This window comes from Lissotriton helveticus, chromosome 9, assembly GCF_964261635.1.
Source record: "Lissotriton helveticus chromosome 9, aLisHel1.1, whole genome shotgun sequence".
Classification (NCBI taxonomy): Eukaryota; Metazoa; Chordata; class Amphibia; order Caudata; family Salamandridae; genus Lissotriton; species Lissotriton helveticus.
Window position 1 is genome coordinate 75,924,814 of NC_136070.1, and position 27,621 is coordinate 75,952,434.

Sequence of the window (27,621 nt, forward strand, 5' to 3'; positions counted from 1 at the left end):
AATAGGTCATGTTCCATGTTTAGAAATTGACAATAAGTTGCAAGTCATTACCCACTGGAGGGTTGTCGTACTTAAAACGAAATTTAAAATGAAAAGCAAATTATGGAATTTGTGATATGGATATAAGTACTGAATGAAATTGTGAAAATTATAATTGTGAAAGGATAACAAATATAATATCAAGATGAAAGTATTGGTTTGATAAAAAATGTGACCCTTAAAATGAATCTAGCATGAAGTTGAAATGTTTTTATATAAAAAAAAGTGCTAAAACTACCATTACCAAAATGCCTAGCGGCACACTAAAGGAAATTATGTCATCCTAGTTATAAACATGGTTGCATTGCCGCTAATGGTGTTTGTTTGATCCCCGTGATCAGGAGGCTGTAGCCTCGAAACACGTAGGGGTAGCTGGCATACTGAGAATAAACCAATGGTTTAAGCATTGTTGTAGTATGCGTTTATTGGTACTGCGTGTGGGAGGGAAAGTGTCCTATGACAAGGAGTGTTGGAGAATAATCAACGGCGAGGCTCTGCCGTATCCCTTGCGCACCGCCTTAGAGCGCCCGGAGACCGGAACAAGGGGCCACGCTTTGAAAAAAAAAATGTATATAAATATGTGTGACCAAGCTCCGTCCGCGGAGTGAAACGCGTCAGGGAGAGCACTTGCTCTGCTAATATTGCAATACATTTCTGCACTGCTACACTTTATGGTGTTTTGGCGTCTCTTACTTGATCCATAAGTGAGAGGCAAGTGACGAGGAGAAGGAGGTCCGTGCCCGTTCATGACCGCAGCCATCGGCGGTCGGGATTCCTTTATATATATATATATATATATATATATATATATATATATATATATATATATATATTGCATATTCGTTATCCTCCAGACGACGCCCGTAGTCCAGAGCCATCACACCAAAGGAAAAACGGAAGACCCAGATGCAGTGAGTTACTTTATTTCTTAGCACGCCACGGCAGTATAACGTTTCAGCCTACACAGAGGCCTTGGTCACATGGCGCACTGACAGAGTTGCGTGAAATTTAAAGTGCACATGCATTCTAAAAACAACAATTTGATTGGTTAACTGTTTTCAAACCAGGGGAGTGTCCTTAAAGCCATACACAGCGTAATGCATTATCTATTGGACTACAAATTTATCCTTTTATAGCAGCTATTGCATTGATAATTGTTTTAAATACAATATATACATATTCGACACACCAAAACATTATTTACATATAAAAATATACTATCATAATAGAAAAATATATATATATATGTCTATCCAAAGTTTTTCATATATTTACAACTATTTACATAGTGCACAATTAATGATTACTTTTTAAAAAAAATAAGTTAATGTGTACATTTCATTATCTCCATTGTTCGGATATGTGTGCAAAATACGCTGTTTGCTGTATTAACGGCTTGTGCTAAACCTGACAAACTAGGAACCCATTGGTAAAACCTAAAGAATGCCATTTCAACATCAATGGTTAGCACAAAACAAAACCCCTGTTACGTTGTAACATTAGAATGCATTACTAAACAAGTGATTAAAAACAAATGTTTTAGCTCAGTTCGTTTTTTGCTTTGTATAATCAACCAGCTATACCTCCAGGTATGGAACAAAGTTTTTTAACAGATGTGGATCAAACAACTAGGTTCTTTCTTTCATGTATGTTTGTCCTGGCCAACTACAATTAAACTTATAAGGAACAGGATTACTGAAGCCAATGTCCAGATTGGCGAGATGGAAGAGGATAGTCTGAGAACTAGAGGCATGTATAAAAATCCTCAGTGGAATTGAGGCCATTAGGGGCTTATATATATATATATATATATATACACTGAAAAAACCATAGGTTATAGACCATATATAGTTAGGAATTAGCATTTAAAAAACCTTATTTTACTCACAAAACCATTGAAATTCCATATATAGTTAGTTGTACTAACTACATATCGCGCACCCGCAATCCACTGCTGATGATGTCACATATTACATCATTCATGACATGGTCAGTGACATCACTGATGACATCACTGATGACATCTCAAATGACATCACTGATGACATCACTGATGACAACATCCAGTGACTGTATGTTTCTGTAAAGTTAAAATATGTCTTATATATTGAAGAATGAGTGGATGTATAAGTGTCTGGATGATGTATTTAGTAGGTGCATGACTGACTGCATAAGTGAGTGATTAAATGTGTCTCACTGAGTGCATGGGTTAGTGACTAAACTGTTTTAAATTGTGCACCATTGTGTCTGTTGTTTTGTAATCTGATGCAATTGTTGATCATTAGCTATATGACTAACTATATGGGTTATTGATTAGTTGGCCAAGTATTTGTATGGGAGACTGAGTGTGTGTGTGGGTGTCTGGGAGGTGTATGACTCTGTGCATATATGTGTGAGCAGTTGATTCACTAGATGTATGGGTTCAAAAGTGCATGTGGAAACAGCTGTATGGGCGGTTTACTGTGTGCATGAGTGTATTGGTGAGTGAATGGATATCTCAGTGCTACATGTCAAAGTAAGTACATATGTAAAACACAGTACATGTGGTAGTTGACATATATAAATAACTGTGCATAAGAGCCAGTGAATGTGTGAGTGGCTGTATGGATTATTGTGAACTTGTATCAGGGATTGTATAACAGAGTAAATATGTGTTATTATATGTTTCAATAAGTAAGGTGTGTTTAACTATATAGTTGAGGAAATGGAGGTGTGATTGATTCTTTGCAAGACTGATTAGGTGTGTGAGTAACTCCATGGATGAGTGACAGTCTGTGAGTGTCTGTTTACACTGAGTGTATCTAAGGTTATATTAGAGTCTGAAGAGGTTCATCGTATCATCACATGAATGATGTCATGAGTAATGTCAAATGAGATGTCATCAGTGATGTCCTCAGTGATGTCATTTGAGATGTCATCAGTGATGTCATCAGTGATGTCACTGACCATGTCATGAATGATGTAATATGTGACATCATCAGCAGTGGATTGCGGGTGCGCGATATGTAGTTAGTACAACTAACTATATATGGAATTTCAATGGTTTTGTGTGAGTAAAATAAGGTTTTTTAAATGCTAATTCCTAACTATATATGGTCTATAACCTATGGTTTTTTCAGTGAATTTTCAAGGTTTTGTAAATGCTAATTCCTAACTATATATGGTCTATAACCTATGGTTTTTTCAGTGAATTTCATAGGTTTTTTAATAGCAAATCTTTATAAAAATAATACATTTTAAATCGAATTTTATATTTTATAATTTTTTTATTTTTTTTTATATTATTTTTGGTGCGCTCCCGGGGCGCGGACAGGTGAACGCACGGGTAAGCGCAATCTTGCGGCGCGCCCCGGGGCGCGTACTGATGCGCGTCCCGGAAGCGCTATTGCCGCGAACGAAAACAACATCGTGACGTATCGCGTAGCCGCCACGCCTTGCGTCATAAGACACCTATCGCGTAGCCGCGAGATGCGTCTTATGACGCACCGCGTAAGCGCACCCGGAAGCGCATACGATTGCGCAACGTAAGCGCCCCGATGTGCTTACGATACACGCCCGGGACGCGCCCCGGTGCGCGTAGCGTAAGCGCGTCAAACCATGTGACTTTAAAATAACACTTTTCATTGGTTCAGAACTTTTTTTTTTCCAAATTGTGTGAAACCCACCCATTTCTCTCACTATTGCTTTGTACTTGGAGAGAGCAAGAGCTGTTCTGTCTACTCTATCTCCTACTTTTCTGATCTCCAGCAATGGCTGCAAGAGAGTCATCCAGCAGTGATTCAGATGGATTTTTAGATGAGGACCCTCCTCAGCAAAAGAAAAAAAACCATTTCATCTGGAAATTTTACGACATCCCTGAAGGACAGAAAAAAGTCAACGCTCCCAAAGTAACCTGCAAAATATGTGGGAGTAGTTTATCCAGAGGCAATCCTCTGAAAAAATATAGTTTTGGGAATGCTAATTTGATCAGGCATGTGAAAAGAAGACACCCTAACAACTTTGCCAGGGAGAGTGTCAGAGAGCTGGCACGGAATGTACCAACAGATGGCGGCAGCACCTCCACTGGTGGAGCAACACCTTCGGGACCACCCCGTGAAAGAATGGTCCCTAACATTCAGCCGGTGTTTGCAGGCATCAAATTTTTGTGCACGGAGTGTGACGAACTGCTCTGCTATGGGGAGCAGAGTGTTGAACTCATTGCCCTAAAGAAACAGCAACACCGCTGCTCTTCCAGTCCCTAAATTTTCTACTTTTTTTGCTCCTTTTGAGCAGTTTTGGAATCCTTGTTTTTGTTTTTCCCTTGACAAAAATCCAAAAAAAATATAAAATTGTTTTAAAAAGTCTAAAAAAAATATAAAACAACAAAAACAAAAAAAAATATAAAACAACAAAATCAAAAAAAAAGTTCTTTTCAGAACTACCTCCAATTTATAAATAGAAGCTTTTTTTTTTTTTTTAAAGTCTGTCATTATTAATCTCCATGGTACGCTCCCCCGTACGCTCCCCGGTGCGCGTACCGGGCGCTCCCCCCGCGAAAATTGAATTTAAAAAAAAAAATATTTCACCCGCTGGAGCCTTTTATGGCCCCCACATCAAAAGTAGGGGGTCAGGGGGGTGTACCCTGCCCCCTTTTGCTCATTTCCCCCCTTTGATTCTTGCCACCTCTTGTGTCTCAATCCTACCGAGACACAAGATGGCGGCCGCTGCGGACTGTTTCGAATGTTTACAGACACCCGAGAACCAATCAGCTTGCCGTGCGCAAGTCGCGTGGCGCGCCTGGAGCGCTCCCCGGTACGCGTACCGGGCGCGGCTCTACATATATATCTTTTTTTAAACCTAATTTGCTCAAAATTCACAGGACCACATATCTTGAGACCTAGCAAAGGCACATCGGGCAAACAATATCTACAATTTTGCCAAGTTTCGTGGAAATCCATTCAGCCGTTCGAGCTAAAAGTGAGGCCAACCGCCCTATGGAAAATTGCATGGCAAAAACACGTTTTGGGACCCCCCTTTTTTCTCGGCCCCCCCTTGACGACCCCCCCCCAAATTTTCAGGGGCTACTCAGAAACAAAATGTTCCATTTTCCTGAAAATTTCAGCCAATTCCGTCCACAAACGCCAAAGTGATTAGACATAGAATTTTCAAAAATCCCATAGAGAAAAAATCCTAACTATATATACCTACTGGCGACCGCCAGTAGGTAATATATATATATATATATATATATATATATATATATATATATATATATATATATATATATATATATATATATATATATAACCTACTGGCGGTATATATATATATATATATATATATATATATATATATATATATATATATATATATATATATATATATATATCCAGAGTTTAAGCCCTGACATGAAGATGCCACAGGATCGGCATATTTGGCTCTATTTCATTTTCAGGAGCAGCAGCAAACAGGACGTGCAGACACTGGTTCACCAGGTAAGTAACTGCCAGACCGGTTTCGGGATGGTGATCCCTTCATCAATGGCGACCGTTGGTAATGCTGCGTGGCGTGCACTCTATATGAAAAGAACCTGCTGCAGTGGGCGTGGCCGCGAAGCGGCATGCTGGTTCTTGGAGTCCACGCAAAAAATACATACTCCAGTGAGTTCATCATTTAAAAACGGTTTAATAAAACAAGTTCAAACCCCAGTGGGCCGGTGAAGATAGTGCTGTACTGTCCAGTTTTTCCTCATTCTGCTGCACCAGGATGGTCGGTCCCCCGCACCACGATAGAGCCTAGTGGACCCCATCGCACGGTCCGCCTCAGAGCGGCAGGCATTGCTTCCGCGGCTGGGCTTTAGCCGCAAGTATTCAATCCAGAGTTTAAGCCCTGACATGAAGATGCCACAGGATCGGCATATTTGGCTCCATTTCATTTTCAGGAGCAGCAGCAAACAGGACGTGCAGACACTGGTTCACCAGGTAAGTAACTGCCAGACCGGTTTCGGGATGGTGATCCCTTCATCAATGGCGACCGTTGGTAATGATGACTGGCGTGCACGCTATATGAAAAGAACCTGCTGCAGTGGGCGTGGCCGCGAAGCGGCATGCTGGTTCTTGGAGTCCACGCAAAAAATACATACTCCAGTGAGTTCATCATTTAAAAACGGTTTAATAAAACAAGTTGCCTAGATTGCCTGAGGTGGAAGCCCCCGCGTCGAACTTCCCTCGTGTTTGTTGTCTTTGTTGTGCTTCTGGTGGTTTGCCTTTTGTGCCCCTTTGTTGCGTTTGGCGCATGAGCTGGAACTCCTCGCGAAAATGGCTCTGCGAGGTAGATAGGCTTGTGATGCTTGATGTCGAGCTTGTGGTCGTAGATCTTTCATCCCCCGACTGCTCTGCGTCAGTTACATCTGATTCTGATGTGACGGGTTCTGGTCACCTTACTTCTTAAGGCTTTTCGTGGGGCATCGAATTTGCGCGCAAAAGTTAGGATCGCCCTTGTGCGTAATCTCTGGCATCTCTTTGAAATTTCGATTGCTTGCGTTGTCTTAATTTATTTTCGTATGCCAATAATCGCGTTTTCATTTCTTCCCGCAGGTTGTCTATGGTGGTCACATCTGGGTCCTGTGAGATGAGGGCTTCTAGATCATCAATTTCCTTTTGGCATTTAGCTCTGTCGCTCCATGCAAATTTTAGGAGTATTCGCAGCATCTACGTGGAATACGTTTGACTTCCAGGTATTTTTCAAGGGAGGTGGCCTCCCACCATTTGCGGATTTCACGCTCATATAATCTCTCTAACTGCGTGAAGGAGGTTTTGAGCGAACTGGCTATGTTATCATTGGGTTTACTGGCTGTGGCTCCTTGTGCTGAATCGATTTTGAAAAGGTCGTCTGCTGTTTGACGCCGCTGGTCAGAATACATCTTGATGGTGCCGGTTCTCAAGAAATTATTTCCTGTGTTGTACGAGTTTTTTTTTGGTATATACGTAATTGAGTTGAACGCCCCAACCGAGTTACGGCTACTGCTAGCACTAGCGTTTGTGACAGGCAAAGTTCATTGCAAAGTTAATTGCTGCAGTATGTAATGCGTGGGACAAGAGACACGGAAAACGAACATGAAACGGGCCAGCCGTCAGACTCACCCGTCCGCGTTGTCTTATCCGCGCTGTCACTCCTCGTCTCTCCACGTTCGTCTTCGTTGGTATGCAGTTACTGGGTCTCAGCGGTGCACGGCGATATTAAGCAAGCTCCAATTCCATCAGGAAACGCCATTCTGCACTCAGGGGCGGGTGCACGTCAGAAAACGCGGTGATGGTGACCGCGGATAATATCAACTCTCCGAATTCCCTTACTGCTGCGGCAAAGGAATGGACGGCACTCCACAACTCGATATCCAGGATTCAAAATTTTTATTTCACAATCAAATAAACAGGACGCGTTTCGGCATCACGCCTTCGTCTACTGTTACTCAAACACAGTTCATCAGAATTTAAATAAAGTTATTTCGTTGATGTCAATCAATTGTTACATGAACACAAAAGAGAGACTACAACTATCTAATCAACATTGCGGCCATTTTGTAGTGGTCAATGTTAAACCAACATTATGCAAACAGACGTTATAGATATATATATATATATATATATATATATATACATATATATGTATGTATATTACCTACTGGCGGTCGCCAGTAGGTATATATAGTTAGGATTTTTTCTCTATGGGATTTTTGAAAATTCTATGTCTAATAACTTTGGCGTTTGTGGACGGAATTGGCTGAAATTTTCAGGAAAATGGAACATTTTGTTTCTGAGTAGCCCCTGAAAATTTGGGGGGGTTTCGTCAAGGGGGGGCCGAGAAAAAAGGGGGGTCCCAAAACGTGTTTTTAACATTGAGTTTTCCATAGGGCGGTTGGCCTCACTTTTAGCCCGAACGGCTGAATGGATTTGCACGAAACTTGGCAAAATTGTAGGGACTGGTAGCCCGATGTGCCTTTGCTAGGTCTCAATATATGTGCTCCAGTGGATTTTGAGAAATTAACGTTAAAAAAAAGATATATATCTGTAACAGCGGACCGGGCAGCGCTCCAGTTCGCGTACTTTTCGCGTTATGGAGCTTTGTGAAGCGAAGCTGATTGGTTCTCCGGCGTCTGTAAACATTCCAAACAGTCCGTAGCGGCCGCCATCTTGTCTCTCGGTAGGATCGAGAGACAAGAGGAGGCCAAAGCGAAGGGGCAAATGACCATAAGGGGGCATAGTAGATCCTCCCTGACCCCCTAGGTTTGATGTGGAGGTTTTAAAAGGGCCCCGCGGGGCAAAAAAAAAAATAAATAATAATAATCGAACGGCTGAATGGATTTGCACGAAACTTGGCAAAATTGTAGGGACTGGTAGCCCGATGTGCCTTTGCTAGGTCTCAATATATGTGCTCCAGTGGATTTTGAGAAATTAACGTTCAAAAAAAGATATATATCTGTAACAGCGGAACGGGCAGCGCTCCAGTTCGCGTACTTTTCGCGTTACGGAGCTTTGTGAAGCGAAGCTGATTGGTTCTCCGGCGTCTGTAAACATTCCAAACAGTCCGTAGCGGCCGCCATCTTGTCTCTCGGTAGGATCGAGAGACAAGAGGAGGCCAAAGCGAAGGGGCAAATGACCATAAGGGTGCATAGTAGATCCTCCCTGACCCCATAGGTTTGATGTGGAGGCTTTAAAAGGGCTTTTTTGGTGGGGTGCGCCCGGTTAGCGTAACGGGAAGCGGACTGGGGAGCGTACTACAAGGAATGAAGAATGATTGACTTTTAACTTATTGTATGTTTATAGACTTTTTTTTTACTTTTTTTTCTGCTGAGTGACGTCTTGGCCTATCTTCACGGGATGCAGTCCCTACCATCTCGGCGTTTAAGCCCAGGGGGACCGGTAGTGTGGGAGAGATAACGGGGCATATTATCAAGGGGGTTTATCTCCGCTTTTTTGGCTTTAAAAGCCAAGAAAGCGGAGATAAAATTATCTCCGTATTACCTAACACCAGTTAGCGACCGCTAGTAGGAGATAGCGACTATCTTGGGCCCCACTTTGCATGTCAGTGATATTTATCACTAATGACATGCAAAGTGGGCATGCCAAGATGTTAGCGACTGGAAACAGTCGCTACCATCGCTATCTCCTATTACCAACTTTTGGAGATATTCGCGCTAAGCGCGAATATCTCCAAAAAGTAACACCTGCCCTGAGCAGTTCTTAGCCATGTTATCCAATGGGAGGTGGATAACATGGCTAAGAGCATTAGCTCGGTAATGCATGAATATCGCTGACTTTTCAGCGATATTAATGCATTGCGGCCGTTTTTTATCGCATTTGCGATAAACCTTGATAATAGCAAGGTTTATCTGCGATAATTTCTGACGATGCTTAGCGGTAAAAAATTAGTTGCTAAGCATCGTTAGGGTAAATATCGCTTAACTTTGGTAATATGCCCCAACGTCTGTTAACGTTCGATTCGAAGGAAATCAGGAAGTGTTGAAAAACATTGTCTGCGCCATCTTGCCTTTTTTCAAATGCCACACTTTTGTCGTGCACGGCGGCCATTTTAGATGACTTGACCAGACCCACTCTCTGCACGCTGTCGATCCTTAGCATGGCTCCCCACCCTCGCAAGCATCTCCCCCAGGCACTGGTCACCCCCGCTCTCTGTCTTATGCATGGGCAATAAACCTCCCTCCATCTGCGCTGCTCTTCCCTGAGAATCACACCCTGTGCCCGCCCGACACCTCCCTTTCGCCCTATTCACTACCGCACCCTCTGACACTCCTCTTCCTCTGTGTCCGATTGTCCAGGCCGGTCCCAGGCTATCAGCTAGCCCTGCAGATGTAGTTTATGGCCCCAGCTGTAAAGAATTACCCCTCTTCAAAGGAGTTATAGTAGATCAAGGCCCACACCCGATGAGATCCGTCACACCACACGCGTTCCTACTATCTGAAAACCATCCTGTATTGTGATTGGGGAGGGGACCGAGCCTGAAGCGGAAGATTCCAGGGATGACTCTTTGTACATCAAAGTTTTTACAATTATGTGTCACATTAAAAATATATAGCACTCCAACAAAGTAGTAGGATTATAAAACTTTAATAACTTATAAATATATACAACAAAACAAAAACAGTAAAAACATTTAAACATTTTTAGGGAAAAAGAAGGAAGTAGCGGTCGGTTGTGCGAATAGTCCCAAGGCAGCATAACGTCCAGATTTCTGGACGGCACCCAGGTGATGTTGCCTGGGTGCCGCACTGATTTCGGTATCCGGCGTGGGGCGTCGCGGGGGGTGGGTCATCAGTAGCGGTCTGTTGTGCAAATAGTTCCAAGGCAGCAGAACGATGGCACCAAGGTGATGTCCAGTAAGTTGCCGCCCTCCGAATAACGGCGTGGGGTGCCCCGGGGGGGGGGGGGAGGCGGCGTGAACGGGCCTCCCCAGGTGGAGCCTCGTCTGCTGTAGTGGGGCGCCCCTTTACCGTTTCAGTTGCCATTCCGTCCGCTTTTGGTCCACTGTGTCAAAATCCGCAATTCAGCTGAGTTGCCGCCCTCCGAATAACGGCGTGGGGCGCCCCGGGGGGGGGGGAGGCGGCGTGAACGGACCTCCCCAGGTGGAGCCTCGTCTGCTGTAGTGGGGCGCCCCTTTACCGTTTCAGTTGCCATTCCGTCCGCTTTTGGTCCACTGTGTCAAAATCCGCAATTCAGCTGAGTTGCGCCCACTCTTGCGGTGCAGCGATAGGCGGCTGTCACAGGACTCTCAAAATGGCGGCAGGCTCTTTCCTTTTTGGGCCTGGTCCACTGAAATGGCCCTGGGACACCTTGGAAATCGGACGCTTGTCTGCTAGGTCTTGGACCCCATTCTCGAAAGCGTCCCCTCCGCCTTGAGGATTCTACAAAAGTCTTGGGGGCCCCCGACTCCTGTAGGCTTCCGGTGGGGAGCGGCTGCCATGATTGCTCGCGGAATGACCACGACGGAGCCACGAGATGGTGGTGCTTTCATGCTGATGCCAGCTTCAGTCTGAAACATCCAGAAACAAGGTGGGGCTTTCATCGTTTGGAAAAAAAAAATAGTTTTCATCCAATGAAAAGTGTTATTTTTAGGTCATATGATCAAGCCTTCCATCATTAGGAAACCAAAAGTAAAATGAACCAATGAAAAGTTTTATAAACAAGTCACATGACCTGTTATGCGGCATAGGGTATAAAAAGCGTAGAAAATCCGTTGGCACGTGAGGCGGCGTCAGTAGCGGACCGATGTGCGAATAGGCCGAAGGCAGCACAACGCGCCAAGATCCGGATGGCACCGAGGTGGTGTCCAGCAAGTTGTTGCACTGGTGTGGCCATCCTACAATGCTGAAAGTCGGCGTGGGGCGCCCCGTTGGCCTGTGAGTTCGCACCAGTAGCGGACCGATGTGCGAATAGGCCGAAGGCAGCACAACGCGCCAAGATCCGGATGGCACCGAGGTGGTGTCCAGCAAGTTGTCGCACTGGTGTGGCCATCCTACAATTCTGAAAGTCGGCGTGGGGCGCCCCGTTGGCCTGTGAGATGGCGGCAGTAGCGGACCGATGTGCGAATGGGGCCAAAGGCAGCGCAACAATATTTTCTGAATAGAAGACACCACAAGGCGCTGAGATGCCAAGGTCCGGATGGCACCGAGGTGGTGTCCAGCAAGTTGTCGCACTGGTGTGGCCATCCTACAATGCTGAAAGTCGGCGTGGGGCGCCCCGTTGGCCTGTGAGATGGCGGCAGTAGCGGACCGATGTGCGAATGGGGCCAAAGGCAGCGCAACAATATTTTCTGAATAGAAGACACCACAAGGCGCTGAGATGCCAAGATCCGGATGGCACCGAGGTGGTGTCTAGTAAGGTGCACTGGTGTGGCCATCCTACAATGCTGAAAGTCGGCGTGGGGCGCCCCGTTGGCCTGTGAGATGGCGTCAGTAGCGGACCGATGTGCGAATGGGGCCAAAGGCAGCGCAACAATATTTTCTGAATAGAAGACACCACAAGGCGCTGAGATGCCAAGATCCGGATGGCACCGAGGTGGTGTCTAGTAAGTTGCACTGGTGTGGCCATCCTACAATGCTGAAAGTCGGCGTGGGGCGCCCCGTTGGCCTGTGAGATGGCGTCAGTAGCGGACCGATGTGCGAATGGGGCCAAAGGCAGCGCAACAATATTTTCTGAATAGAAGACACCACAAGGCGCTGAGATGCCAAGATCCGGATGGCACCGAGGTGGTGTCTAGTAAGTTGTCGCACTGGTGTGGCCATCCTACAATGCTGAAAGTCGGCGTGGGGCGCCCCGTTGGCCTGTGAGATGGCGTCAGTAGCGGACCGATGTGCGAATGGGGCCAAAGGCAGCGCAACAATATTTTTGGAATAGAAGACACCACAAGGCGCTGAGATTCGGTTAGCACCGAGGTGGTGTCTAGCAAGCTATGCAGCTGAGTTGCGTGCGCACTTGCGGCGAATAGGTCGAAGGCAGCACAACAATGTTTTCTGAATAGAAGACACCACAAGGCGCTGAGATTCGGTAGGCACCGAGGTGGTGTCTAGCAAGTTGCCGTACTGGTGTGGCCATCCTACAATCCTGCTCCGAATAACGGCGTGGGGTGCCCGAAGGGGGGGGGGGGGAGGCGGCGTGAACGGGCCTTCCTAGGTGGAGGCTCGTCTGCTGTAGTGGGGCACCCCTTTACCGTTTCAATTGCCATTCAGCTGAGTTTCGGCCGCTCTTGATGCTACAGCGACAGGCGGCTGCAAGAGGACTCTCAAAATGGCGGCCTGTTCTTTGGATTTGGGCCTGGTCCACTAAAATGGCCCTGGGACACCTTTAGAACTCGGACGCTCGAATTTTTTTTCCTTTCCTCTACATGCAAAAAAAGGTAAATGCCCGGTACGTTACACGCTTCATCTGCCACGATGTACTCTCCAGAGGAACCGAAAAAAAATATAGTTATGGTAACTATACCATGCATCGTCATATGGAGAGGTGGCACCGATTAATTATAGTGCTGCATAAAAGAGAGATTTGGAGGAGAACCCCCGACCTGCCAGTACATTCATCAAAGAAGTGGCACTGACAGCATCAGAGGCAAGGGAAACGGTCCCAAATATTTAGAAGAACTTTGGAAAGATTAAAATGACATGTTTAGATTGTGGCAAATTAATTTCATGTGGACAGATGAGTGTTACTCTAATAAATACAGCATATGAACATCATCATAGTCGATGGTTGGTAGAGACATTTTGACTATATCCTGGACCTGCCCGTCCTCGCCCAAAATGGCGCCGGAATAAATGGGACTCGTAACTCCTTGTTGTGTACTGGTTGCACAACCTTGATATCACGAGATACGTATGCAGTTTTGAAGCACATGGCGGGCGGGGACGAGAATAGATTGAATATTTCGATATCCCTATTGATATTAAGTTCTGATGTGTTATTGATTACTGTACTATTGAAAGTTCGAATTAACGTCACCCATGGTACTTGTCCGCAAATGTATATCTAGATAATTTTATTGTAAGTGGCCCTGTCGTATTTTAATTATAAAATGTACGTCCACCGATTCCGCAACTGTTAGACACTTTAGTTCTTGCAACCTAATGGCCCGCCCGTTACGTTCCTCTACAGTGTAAATGTCTACTCATCATATAAGATTACAGTTTGCTCCGTGGCCGGCCCACGTGGTTATAGGCCCGTATTTGTATAATGACATTTTCACAATAAAGGTTTTTAAAAGAAAACATGGTAGTAGTATATACATTGGTAAAGTTTTTAATAATAGTCACTGTTTTCGAATCAGTAAAAGGCAAGTGAAATAAAGCAGTCCAATTACATGAAGGGTAAAAGGTATAATACGCAGGAACGCAGTAAAGATAAATGGTCAAGGGCTGTTGTGTTTTCTACTCCTGCAACATAAAGTGATCGATAAGAATCTGATATTCAGGCGTATCGGCGACTAAGACAGCAGGCCGACCCTCTTTTGCTCAACGGCTCCGTCATGGAACGAAGAAACGCCCTTTTTCTCGAAAAAGGAATATATTTTACTTGCAGGACAGTTGTAAATTTTCCGGGAAAGTACATTAGCCTGGAACATTATAACATATATTTAAGAAAAAATAATGTTCGAAAGCATCATTAGAATAAGAAAAGTAAAATGAACAAATGAAAAGTTTTATTAACAAGTCATATGACCTGTTATGCTTACGTTACGCGCTGCGCGTCGCGCCCCGGATCACTTCCGGATGCGCTAACGCGGCGCGTCATATGACGCATTACGCGACAACGCAGGTCTAGAATATAGTCAAAATGTCTCCACCAACCAGCGGTCGGAACACAACCCCTTTCAGCAGGCTAAATAGTTCTGTTAAATGACAACAGAAGGGACAGGCAACAAGAACCATCAGTCAAAGAGGGGAGGGCTAGTTCTTCTTTACCGGGTCACGTTGGGGCGCTACCGGAACTGATCGAATTGGTAGTCTACAGTGTTTCTGGATGTTTCAGACTGAAGCTGGCGTTAGCATGAGAGCACCACCATTTCGTAGCTCTGTCGTGGCCATTCGACGAGCAATAATGCTAGCCGCTCTCCACCAGAAGCCTGCGGGAGTCGGGGGCCCCCAAGACTTTTGTAGAATATTCAAGGCTGAGGGGACGCTTTCGAGAATGGAGCCCAATCTCTAGCAGACAAGCGTCCGAGTTCCAAGGTGTCGCAGGGCAATTTTAGTGGACCACGCCCAAATCTGAAGAGCCGGCCGCCATTTTGAGAGTACTGTGGCAGCCGGCTATCGCTGCACCGCAAGAGCGGGAGCAACTCAACTACATGGTGAGCGAGACGCTGTAGTCGAAAGAGCGGGCGGTAAACAGCTGAATAGCGGAAGAGGCACAGTGTAGCAAAAGCGGGCGGAATGGCAACTGAAATGGTAAAGGGGCGCCCCACTACAGCGTGTCTTTAGGTGAAACGGATTGTGGGACAAGGTCAAGAATGGAAGAGTTACCAAAAGGCAAAAAGTTCCGCTTGATCCCGGGAGCCGGCCACCTATGTCGGGGGCGATCTCAGGCTACACCAGGAGAACACGACTTGGGGAGGGAGCCGGAGCCAAGCGCCCCCTCCGAGTCCGCGCCATCACACCGTCCCTCGGGGGCCTCCGTCAAGCGGTTCAGGGTGGCACCGCATTACATTGTTCACAAATGCAGTCACGTCCTCAAACAGTCCCCACTTTACTTTGACAATAGTGAAGCTGAAGCAAGTGCAAATAGGCTTCAGACAGTGTTACAAGCACTCCTCAAAACTTTGAACCATCAGAGTGTATGAGTTTCATGCTCGATCGATTGAGCTAGCCGGATCGGGCAACAAAAAGTATAAAATAGTTATGTAAATAGTTGTTTAATAAAATGTTTTATCCTGTTACTTTGCTGGTGTGTTGTATATATTTGTAATATTTGCATAGAGTTTATCGTTATTTTGGGCGGGGTGGGTGGCGGAGCCGAGCTGTATTGCAGCCATCATGGTGTGGAGTTCAGTTCATCTCAATAGTTTCGTGTTTGTCATGAGGGGTTGTTCCTAATGTTTCTATTTTAGCGAGGTCAAAAAGAGATCCCATTAGTGGCCTACTGATTTTGCTCGATTCCTTTTGTTTTTTTACACGATTTTTCGCTATCTGCAAAGACTAAACAGAGTATTGCGACTCTGTGCTTGTTTGTAAATAGAGAATGAACCAAAGAGAACCAATTCTAAAACAGTAAATGCTTGGATAACAATCAATCAAATAGAGAGAGAAGCAGGCACGACGGATTACAACGGGGGCAAAGGCCTGCGTTAACTACCCTTCACTATCTGCAAAGAGAGAGTACTCCTAATAGAAATGAGGGGCAGGGGGGGGGGCAGCATTCAAAGCAGATCAGTGTGCATAAACACGAAAATGTTTTTACTTACCACGTACTTGACATTCGACAGCTTATGATATTTGCTATTAAAAAACCATTGAAATTCACTGAAAAAACCATAGGTTAGAGACCATATATAGTTAGGAATTAGCATTTAAAAAACCTTGAAAATTCACTGAAAAAACCATAGGTTATAGACCATATATAGTTAGGGCTTAGCATTTAAAAAACCTTATTTTACTCACACAAAACCATTGAAATTCCATATATAGTTAGTTGCACTAACTATATATCGCGCACCCGCAATCCACTGCTGATGATGTCACATATTACATCATTCATGACATGGTCAGTGACATCACTGATGACATCACTGATGACATCTCAAATGAGTGGAAGTATAAGTGTCTGAACAAAGGATTTAGTAGGTGCATGACTGAATGTATGAGTGAGTGATTAAATGTGTCTCACTGAGTGCATGGGTTAGTGACTAAACTGTCTTAATTTGTGCATCATTATGTCTGTTGTTCTGTAAACTGCTGCATGTGTTGATCAGTAGCTATATGATTAACTATATGGGTTACTGATTGATTGTCCAAGTATTTGTATGGGAGACTGAGTGTGTGTGTGGCTGGCTGGGAGGTGTGTGACTCTGTGCAGATCAATGTGTACTTGTATCAATGATTGTATAAGAGAGTAAGTATGTGTTAGTATATGTTTGAAAATGTAAGGTGCTCTATGTTTAACTGTATAGATTAGAAAATGGAAGTGTGATTGATTCTTTACAGGACTGACTAGGTGTGTGAGTAACTCCATGGATGAGTGGCAGAGTGTGAGTGTCTGTATAGGTGTATGAGTGCATATGATAGTGTAAAGATGAGTGATTGTATGTATGAATGATTGTATGGGTGAATGAGTGAATGTGTGTGTAGACGTAGGAATCAGTGAGTGCGTATGTAGTAACTAGTATTGGTGTGTCAATGGTTTCAAAAATTATACTCTGTATTTAACACTGGGTGTAACAGAGGTTATATTAAAATGTGAGGAGATGCATTGTATTGTCACATGAATGATATCATCAGTGATGTGGTCATTGATGTCAAATGAGATGTCATCAGTGATGTCATCAGTGATGTCATTTGAGATGTCATCAGTGATGTCATCAGTGATGTCACTGACCATGTCATGAATGATGTAATATGTGACATCATCAGCAGTGGATTGCGGGTGCGCGATATATAGTTAGTGCAACTAACTATATATGGAATTTCAATGGTTTTGTGTGAGTAAAATAAGGTTTTTTAAATGCTAAGCCCTAACTATATATGGTCTATAACCTATGGTTTTTTCAGTGAGTTGTCAAGGTTTTTTAAATGCTAATTCCTAACTATATATGGTCTCTAACCTATGGTTTTTTCAGTGAATATATATATATATATATATATATATATATATATATATATATATATATATATATATATATATATATATATATTTATAATGATATATATATACACAGGTATGCAGATGTGTATATATATATATATATATATATATATATATATATATATATATTACCTACTGGCGATAGCCAGTAGGTATATATAGTTAGGATTGTTTTCCATAGGGAAATCGCAACATTCTATTGGGAATAACTTTGGCGCCGGTTGAGGAATCTTCCTGAAATTTTCCTTAACTTTGCCTCGCGGCGCTCCGCTCCTTCCCTGAAAGTTTGGGGGGGGATTCGTCAAGCGGGGGCCGAGATAAAAGGGGGGTCCCAAAACATGTTTTCCCCATGTTAATTTCCGTAGGGCGGTTGGACTCACTTTTAGCCCGAACGGCTGAATGGTTTTCCACAAAACTTGGCAAAATTGTAGGGACTGGTAGCCCGATGTGCCTTTGCTATGTCTCAAGATATGTGCTCCAGTGGTTTTTACGAAAATTAACTTTGAAAAAATATATATTGGGCTACATTGGGCTATATATATGTTAGAGCCCAAATGTAGCCCAATGTAGCCCAATGTAGCCCAATGTAGCCCAAAGATGGCCACCAGAGACTAAAAAAAAACAAATGTAGCCCAAATATCAGCCAGATGTAGCCCAACTATAGCCAATGACAGAATGTCCCAGAGTGTTCTAAAGAACAACTAGAGCGCTAATAGTCTTACTTATGACAAAAGTATGGCACACCTGAAGTCATCTTGATTGGAATAAAGTGGTAACACTTAATACATTTAATTTGAAAAGGAACAAAATGAGGGGTTTCATTTTGCTATAGAAATTATATATATATATATATATATATTCACTGAAAAAACCATAGGTTACACACCAGTCATAGTTAGGAATTAGCATTTAAAAAAACCTTTGAAATTCACTGAAAAAATCATAGGTTTCACACCAGTTATAGTTAGCTGGAAATTTTACTCGCATAAAACCATTGAAATTCCCACGTTATAGTTAGTTGGACTCACTATAACTTGCACGTCTGCAATGCACTGCTGATGACGTCACATATTACATCACTCATGCATATATTTAAATATTTAAACATTACTCGCTAATATATGTATTCACTAAGATACACTTAATAGGCCAGTTAACCAATCAATTTTTTTTTTTAAAAACACTGAAAAAACCATAGGTTTCAGGCCTTATATAGTTAGGAATTAGCATTTAAAAAACCTTTGAAATTCACTGAAAAAACCATAGGTTTCAGGCCTTATATAGTTAGGAATTAGCATTTAAAAAAACTTTGAAATTCACTGAAAAAACCATAGGTTTCAGGCCTTATATAGTTAGGAATCAGCATTTAAAAAAACCTTTGAAATTCACTGAAAAAACCATAGGTTTCAGGCCTTTTATAGTTAGGAATTAGCATTTAAAAAAACCTTTGAAATTCACTGAAAAAACCCAAGGTTTCAGGAGTTATATAGTTAGGAATTCGTTTTTAAAAAACCTTTGAAATTCACTCAAAAAACTATAAGTTTTAGTGGTGTTATAGTTAGCTGGACATTTTACTCATACAAAACCAATGAAATTGCTCCTATATAGTTAGTTGTACTAACTATATTTCGCGCACCCGCAATCCACTGCTGATGATGTCACATATTAGATCATTCATGACATGGTCAGTGACATCACTGATGACATCTCAAATGACATCACTGATGACATCACTGATGACATCATCCACGTGACAATCACATACACCTTTTCATACACTATTACAATTTTTCATCACTGTTTGTAAAATACAGAGTATCATATATAAATCCATTGTCACAGCAATACAAGTATCTAAAAATCCACTCAGTGATTCATAGATGTATACACACATCTAAACACTTACCTATGGATTCACTCATACATGCTGTCAATGAACAATAGAACACTATCAAAAATACTTATACATCTATATCGACATTAAACAACAGCACGCATCCTATTCACATATGAAGTCATCCTACTCACTTATGCAAACAATGGATCATACTTACATATTTACTTAGCAAAACACTTATACAAACACCACTTCTTCTATTCATTTAGATAGTAAGTCATACTTAGTGAATTATAAAATCATTATTACAAGTATACAGTTATCCATACAGTCACTCACACAATCATTGTGTCTTATGTATACATATTTATATACAACAACTGACACATACACTGCCTTTTATTTTTCTAGTTTGTTGGACCTGTACCTTTGAGAAATATATTTGCTCATCACCACACCCATAAAGAGATTCCCTCACCCAAACTGTTAGAACATGTAGTTTTAACTTCATAGATCTACTGAATGAACTATTGACACATCTTTGGACAGTCACACACCCCCCACCGAACCACACACACTTTCACACTCCCATACAAATACTCAGTTAACTAATCAAAAACGAATATAGACTTTCACATAGCTAGTAACCAACTGTAGAATCAGTTTACACAACAACTGACAAAGTGATACAGATATTCACACAGTTTAGTCACTATCCACTATATTTAGTGAGACATTATAAATTGGTCAAGTAAACAGTCAATTACACTGCTACTAAATCCTCCATCCAAATATTTATTTATATATATCCACTCATTCTTCAATGTAAATTGCTATATATATAATGCATATTTAAATAACGAAGCAAACCACATTCACTGGATGATGTCATCAGTGATGTCATTTGAGATGTCATCAGTGATGTCACTGACCATGTCATGAATGATCTAATATGTGACATCATCAGCAGTGGATTGCGGGTGCGCGAAATCTAGTTAGTACAACTAACTATATAGGAGCAATTTCATTGGTTTTGTATGAGTAAAATGTCCAGCTAACTATAACACCACTAAAACTTATAGTTTTTTGAGTGAATTTCAAAGGTTTTTTAAAAACGAATTCCTAACTATATAACTCCTGAAACCTTGGGTTTTTTCAGTGAATTTCAAAGGTTTTTTTAAATGCTAATTCCTAACTATATAAGGCCTGAAACCTATGGTTTTTTCAGTGAATTTCAAAGGTTTTTTAAATGCTGATTCCTAACTATATAACTCCTGAAACCTATGGTTTTTGCAGTGAATATATATATATATATATATATATATATATATATATATATATATATATATATATATATATATACATGCATACATGTATCGATATAGAACAAGACTGGCACTCACCCGTAGCCTTCAAGTGAAACTAGACTCTGTACTCCTCACAGTGCAAGCTAGTGAATATGGTCCATCTTTGCAAAGTTGCAGTTCTTCCAATGGACAAAGCATTAAATCTGGCGATTTCTTTCAAATATTTCATTTTATTTTTCTAAGCCCCATACACATGAGTTTCACTCTTTATGAGTTCCTAGGTGGAGCACAGTAGGTATTGAGCACCAAACTTCTTTCCACCATACCATTCAAAGACTAGTGTCTTCTTAACTGTCCAACAAACAGAATCTAATTGCAAGGGCAATCCCTTTCTGGTGCGAACTATTGGCCCTGGGAACCATTTTGTGCTAAACAGCCTCCATGTGTTTACGGCTGGAGGTATGGTTGATCTATGGTTTAAAAATGGTTAAGGTGATACAAAACGAAACCATATGATACTATGGTAGTATGGCATTGACTGTTTAGGAATTAAATTGGTTTGATTAATAGATACCACTTTCCTCCAACTCGCTGTACTCATTGTATTGGCCTTGAAAGAATCTAAGGGAGAGTGACCACTGCTGGGGATTTGACCCTGCGATCTTCAGGATATACACAGAGTTCTGCACCAGACCTCATAAGAGTAGATAGATCCAGAAGGCCTTATAAATGTACCCATCACTGGCCATTCCAAAGTTGCATCATTCAACTGTCCAGATCCTGGTTACAAATAAAGGCTCAGCTTTACACACAGCTAATGCAGTGCAGCACAGCAAGGCAAGTTGCTGCACTGCATGACTGGGAAAGAGTTGGACTGTGCCATATTTACAAAGGTATGGTGCTGTTCAGCTTTCTCCCTGCATTGGTGCACTTGTGGCTACCAAGCACCAACGTAGGCACCCGTCCGCCATGATGCAAGGGTGCCTGCAATATGGGCAGGACAGTTCTTGTGCAGAAAGGGGTATCCAGGGCCCACTGGCTGTAGCGGCATCGGTCGTTTCCCCAGGAGGCAGGAAGTGCGGGGACTGGTTCTGCAGCAGTCAGGGCCGGTTATGTACTGGTGGGCGGTTTTACACCGTTGCTGCAATATCGGCCTCCAGTAACAAAAACAGCAGTGCCTCACACTTGCTCATACCCCCACCATTGTTTGTCTTCCTATGCAGGTGCTGTCCACGCTCTATGGTATATTGAATAGGGAAGAAGGAAGTTACCTGAGGAGATTTTGTTTGCTCTTCTTACCCTTGTGTTTTCCACATACCTTTTTCCCACCCTCTCCCGGTGCCCCAGTAATTTGTTCACTGTGTTGCTCTCTCACTGAATGTTGCAGGGGTATTGGAAGGATGAATGGGGTAATCCTCGCTCCCGCAGTGTTGGGCATAGTCTGATGGTGTGCTCTTGACACTGGGGGTGGGTGGAGGCTGGTCTAGCAAAATTGTCAGGGCTGCTTTGGGTTCCAAGTCCGGCCCTTGGGGTATCTTCCTTGGAGGGGTATCCCTCTTTGTCTGTGTGCTGCATAATGCAGCACACATGGAGAGAGTAAATACCCAGGAGAAGTAAATATATTTCTCCTTACACTAGCCTAGAAGAGTACACCATTTTGCTGCAAACCCTGGTGTGCAGACTGAATATGCTATGTATCAAAATACATGGGTGGATACATGGGAACTCCCATTCTCCACCCATGTTACGCCTCCCTGACGTAGGGTGAATCAAGGCTGTGCTATGCACCGCCTTGTGCTACTTTTATTTTTTCATACACTGTCATGCAAAGCCTCACAAATTTAGTTTTGAGTGGCTTTGTGAGTACCCAAATAGATTTTGAGCTAGGCTACGCCAAAAATAGTATCGCAGTCTAGACGTAAACGTTTAGTAAAACTGGCCCAAAGGTCCAGTACAAAAAGTCTGGGGGCTATTGAGTTACTTCCTACACTCCTCCTTATGTAATAATTTCCCCTCCTCTCTGTCTTGATCCAGGCTTGTCAAAGCTCAGAAGAGCATTGAAGACCCACCTCTTCTATTTAGCCTTTACATACCCAGCCCCTCAACTACTTTAAGGACACTGTTTGACGTCTCACCGGATTCTTTTGAAGCGAAAGCAGCCACTTAGCGGCATAAGTGATTTATTAAAAAACACACAAATTCAGATCTCATTACTCACATTTTTCTGCAGCAGGTTCATTAGCCCACAATGCTACCCTATCAGATCTTAAACAAAGTTACCTGTTGTTCAGGTGGTCTTGGCACTGTTTTACTTCGAGGCTGCCTGGATGTCCGGTCTCTATTAGATGTTGGGAAGCTTGATTGACACCGTCGATCCGAGAGGCCAAAGTGTTCATCTCTTGATCCAAGATTTCAAACCTACAAATACATTCACAGCATTGTAATGACCTCTGTTAAACCATAAGCTGCCCATAAGTTTCAACCTCTGCACATTACTACTACACCTAAGCCCCCCTTTGGAAATAGGTCTTTCTCAGTGGCAGGCTTAGCGAACAAAATAGTGGGACACTGGGTGCTCAACCCTCATTATTCAGTTTTAGGAAACAGCAGAACACCTGGCTTTACACACTTAAAAACCTGGTTTTACGTTTGTAATTTTAGTTGTTCTAACAATTTATGAGTGTTGTGGTCATGCAGCACCATGAATCTTCCGCATCAGTACAAACTATAAGTAACGCATAACATAATGTAACTTACCATTACATATCAGAACGTATCAACAGAGCCACGTATGATGTATGGTGCCTTACTGTCATAAGAGACCAACCTTCTATTCCTGTTGCATGATGCCATCACTCCCTTCCCACAGGCACTGTATATATATGTCATTTTAAATAAATAATTCAGTTAATTTTGCCATTAGTTCTCTGTAGTTCAGGACTTCTCCAAACCAATGGAGGAAAACAAGACCCGCCCCTCTCAATTCACAAAGAGACCCTTTTAGGTAAAAAACAAAAGTAAAAATATGGGCAGAGATTTACATCTCTGCCTGAACTTATTTTAATGTTTTCCCCTTTTCACTAATTTTCCAATTGGGATGCCTACAAAGCTGCGCTCAGTGGATGTTTCTAGGAGCACTACTGGGAATGTCCTATGTTTATTCCCATAAAAACCTGTTCCTACTATATGGAGTTTTATAAAGCATAGAAGTCCGCCCAGGAGAAATGGAGTCTTCTTTGAAAAGACACACTTTACCCCTATGGTGAAAGCCCTTCCCCAGCACCACCAGTAAGTATGGGAGTGATAGCTTCCACTTTCCATCCTGGAAACGCGAGTTACTCCAGCCCTTAGATGAAGAAAATCTCTCATTATTTGCAGGTGGAAAGAGGTGGGAGAGCAGGTTAGGAAGGGGAACCGAACTTCTAAGTAAACCATGGCTTGGAATACCTACTTCCTACCCCTTCAGTGGGAATTACTACTGCAGATTTCTGTGCTCCTGGGGAGGAATTGTGGTGGAGAAATCAACAGTAGTAGATTCAAATAGACCTGCCAAGAATCCCTTTGTGAGATCCATACAGGCGTACATTAGGTATTTTCATCAGTAAACTTATGTTTACGGCCAAAAACATCTTTGTGAATAGGGACCAAAATATTTGCAGTATAGGTTATTGAACAGCCCCAAACTTAACTAAGGACCTAATGATTCTGCAAGATCGGATTGATTGTTTTTGTAATCAATGACCTCTATTTAATTTTCACAGCCACTCACACTGGCTTCATTATTGTAGGTAGTTCTTAAAGTCCACAGGCACTTGGCAGTTGGTTGAATTGGTCCAGTGAATTGTTCTGGATAAAATTATATAATTACAAGTATCCCAACCACTCCAAACCCATTAAACTTAGGAAATTGTAATGGATTGCCATTAGATGCAAACCTCGCCCAACCCATCAGTTGATGGTGCAGAGATGGATTACTGAGGTGGAACTCCAGCCACAGTGTAGTTTAGATGATGCTGATGGAGTGCAGTGCTGTGAATATGAGAGTGAAATATAAAATTGACTACTGGGACAAAGAAATAAAGTTTAATGAGGATTGTCCTAGTGCCAAAGTTTAAAATAACGCCAAATAGTGTGAAATTATGACTATGTTGTGGCGCTGTGCAATGAGGTCAACATGTTTCAGCCGTATGGAACAACCTGTCCGGCTTTCTTCAGGACCCAGATGGAATAGCTACTGCAAAAATTATATATAAGTGAGTGAAATCATAAGAATTCGAATATTGTGCATTAATGATTCAATTACTCCTACCAGGAACTTGGATCCCCAATGTTAACTGGTGGGATTGAATTAGATGTCCTTTCCTGAAAAAGAGAGGAAAACAGTGCACAAGAAATCTAGTATGGTTCTATACAATGATCCCAAAATGACAAAAAGAAAGACAGTACAGACAACACAAAAGTAACGAAGAGAAGTCTCTTCGTTTAACAGAAGGCTCAAGTCCTTCTGATATCTAATCTTATTCAGATAGTAATTTTATTAATGTAGTACTCACCCAGCATTGTGTGGGAAGATACCTCACTTCACCCGGCAACCGCTCGGGAGAATGAGGCCCCGCTCTGTTATATAGAAATGAGAAATTAAGGCCACAGTCAATATTGCATTTGCTGTGTCCAACTGTATAATGCAATCATTTCTATGTTATTTGTAATAAATAAAAGAGGAACCCAGATGCTACAAAAAGACTCTTCCCCCATGGACCAAGAGGCTGTGACCCCACTAGGGGCATGTGACAATTCTCATGAAGCCATGTCAGGTAAAAAACAGAGGTAAAGAATAATAATAAAGAGTCCCTGATCCTAATGTTAGTCAAGACAATGGAGGATTGTTCAAAAATTGGTCAATATAAGGGGCTCAAGGGTCTCTAGGTGCCGATCCTGCTCCTTGAGAGAAAATGAAGAGCCTACCTGACCGTCGGTACCCCTCTCCGACGTCCGAGTGGAAGGGGAGGTACCGCAAAAAAGCGTCAGCGCGCTTTTTATAGCGTGCTTGACTGGAAAACGAACTCAATAATGCTCTTAATTGTTAACAGATGCCGGCCGCCTAATGATAGCTGCAGTTGTGTAGAGGACCGGCCGCTATTCTGTTCGCGCATGCGTGGTCTCCAATTCTGACGGCGCATGCTTAAGAGTGTGTTTAATTTAAATCGCGCATGCGCGAAAGTATAGTAAACTCAGCTCGCGTATTGCAGAGGCGCACGCGCATGAAAAAGTACACACCTCTCGTGCTTGCATGCGCTCTAAGGATTGCTTTGCTGAACCCTTGATTTAATAAAGCCGAGGCACGTTATGTATCAAGCAGATCAGCCTGTAGATAAGCCTGATTTAGTTGTAAATGTCTCGATGTTAAGTATTATTAGGAGACCACAGGACACAACAAAGCGACAGGTCAACACAACATTGCTTCGTGTACTACAGCTCAACCCGCGTGTAACCCTATATTACACATCATGCCTCAAGATACCTTAATGAAGACAGATGTAAAATGGTGTCCTGCCCATAGTGGGCTAATGGATGGACTAATGCTCTAGAATTACAGGCAGGCGTAATTTACCAGGTATAAATGTAACTGTACAGTACAAAACATGAATGACATAATGATTATCTGGCAGACATAAATGGTGTCTGGCAGAAAAAGTTACCATCATGTCAATCAGAGAATGATGATGTAACACAAAAGCACATATATAGGTCGAATGTGACTTACAATGATGTCCAAGGTATGTCATCATTCAATCCCTTACTGTCACTTTTAAGCTTAAAAATCCATTTCTGTTCCTTCACAAATAGGAATCTAGACACATCGCTGATGTGAGGTGGAATGTAGGGGTGTTCAAGGATCACCCACCTCATGTCTTCAGCCGTATGTTTCTGGGACAGAAAATGATTAGTCAATCTTGTAGATTGCTTGTGACATCGAATGGTGCTTTTGTGTTCACCAATCCTTATTTTGATTTTACGGGTGGTGTATCCAATATATCTAAGTGAGCAAGGGCAGGTGATCATGTAAATGACTCTCTCTGAGTTGCAATTTGTATGGTTTTTAAGAAGCCAAGTTTTTTCTATACCCAAGTCCACTCTGTCTGTTTTGTACGTCTGCGGACAGGCACGACAAGAGCCACAGGGGTAGTGGCCCTGTATCGGGGGCAGATTCCAAAGTGTGGTAGTCCTGTCCATAATTTGCGCTCTTGGTCTTGTATGGACCAGGATATCCCGTAGGTTTGGTGCTCTTTTGATGGAAAATAGAGGAAGTGGAACGTTGGTATCCGCTATATTCAATATCTTCCAATGTCTTCGTACTGTTTTTTGGATCTTGTTAGAGAGCACACTGAAAGTACTAACGAAAGTAATCCTACCCAATGGTGGTTTATCAGGTCGCCTATCCAGAAGCGCCTCCCGGTTGTTATTGGATGCGCCTTTCCGTGCTTTTTTGACAAGGTGTTTCGGATAATGTCGTTCCTGTAGCTGTGAAGAAAGCTTGGTCGCATGTTTCTCAAACAGCTCTCTGGAGGAGCAATTCCTTCTAAGCCGGAGGAACTGACACACGGGAAGATTCTCACGCAATGCTCGTGGGTGATGACTGTTAAACACAAGTAGAGAGTTTCTTGCCATTGGTTTTGTGTAAAGTTCACATTGTAATCTACCTTCTTCTGGAAAGATTAAAACATCCAGGAAGGGAAGTTGCTCATGACTGAACTCAACGGTGAACTTCAGATATTGATTCTGATCATTGAGCCACCTATGGAATGATTGGATCTCTGAAGGGGAGCATCGCCAAACCAGGAAGATGTCATCAATGTATCTCTTCCATAGCAACACCTGGTGGAAATAAGGGTTGCTATGGTTGAGTACATGCTCCTGTTCAAATTGATGGACATAAAGGTTGGCGAGGCTCGGGGCAAAAATACTCCCCATAGATGACCCGGAGATTTGGAGAAAAAACTGATCCTCAAATTTAAAGAAGTTTTCCATCATGGCTAGTTTCGCACATTCCATAATCAAATTGACAGGAGTGATGCTGTCCAGATCACGCGAGGATAGG

The 27,621-nt window shown here is 42.7% G+C and overlaps 1 protein-coding gene across 1 annotated transcript in view; it reads right to left on the minus strand.

Moving 5' to 3' along the window:
* Positions 1-27,621, minus strand: part of SPTB (spectrin beta, erythrocytic) — a 271,974-nt gene that overhangs the window by 118,383 nt on the left and 125,970 nt on the right. The window contains exon 14 of the mRNA XM_078659516.1: positions 22,803-22,940. Within this exon, the coding sequence (XP_078515642.1) occupies positions 22,803-22,940 (138 nt within the window). The remainder of the gene's footprint in view (positions 1-22,802; positions 22,941-27,621) is intronic.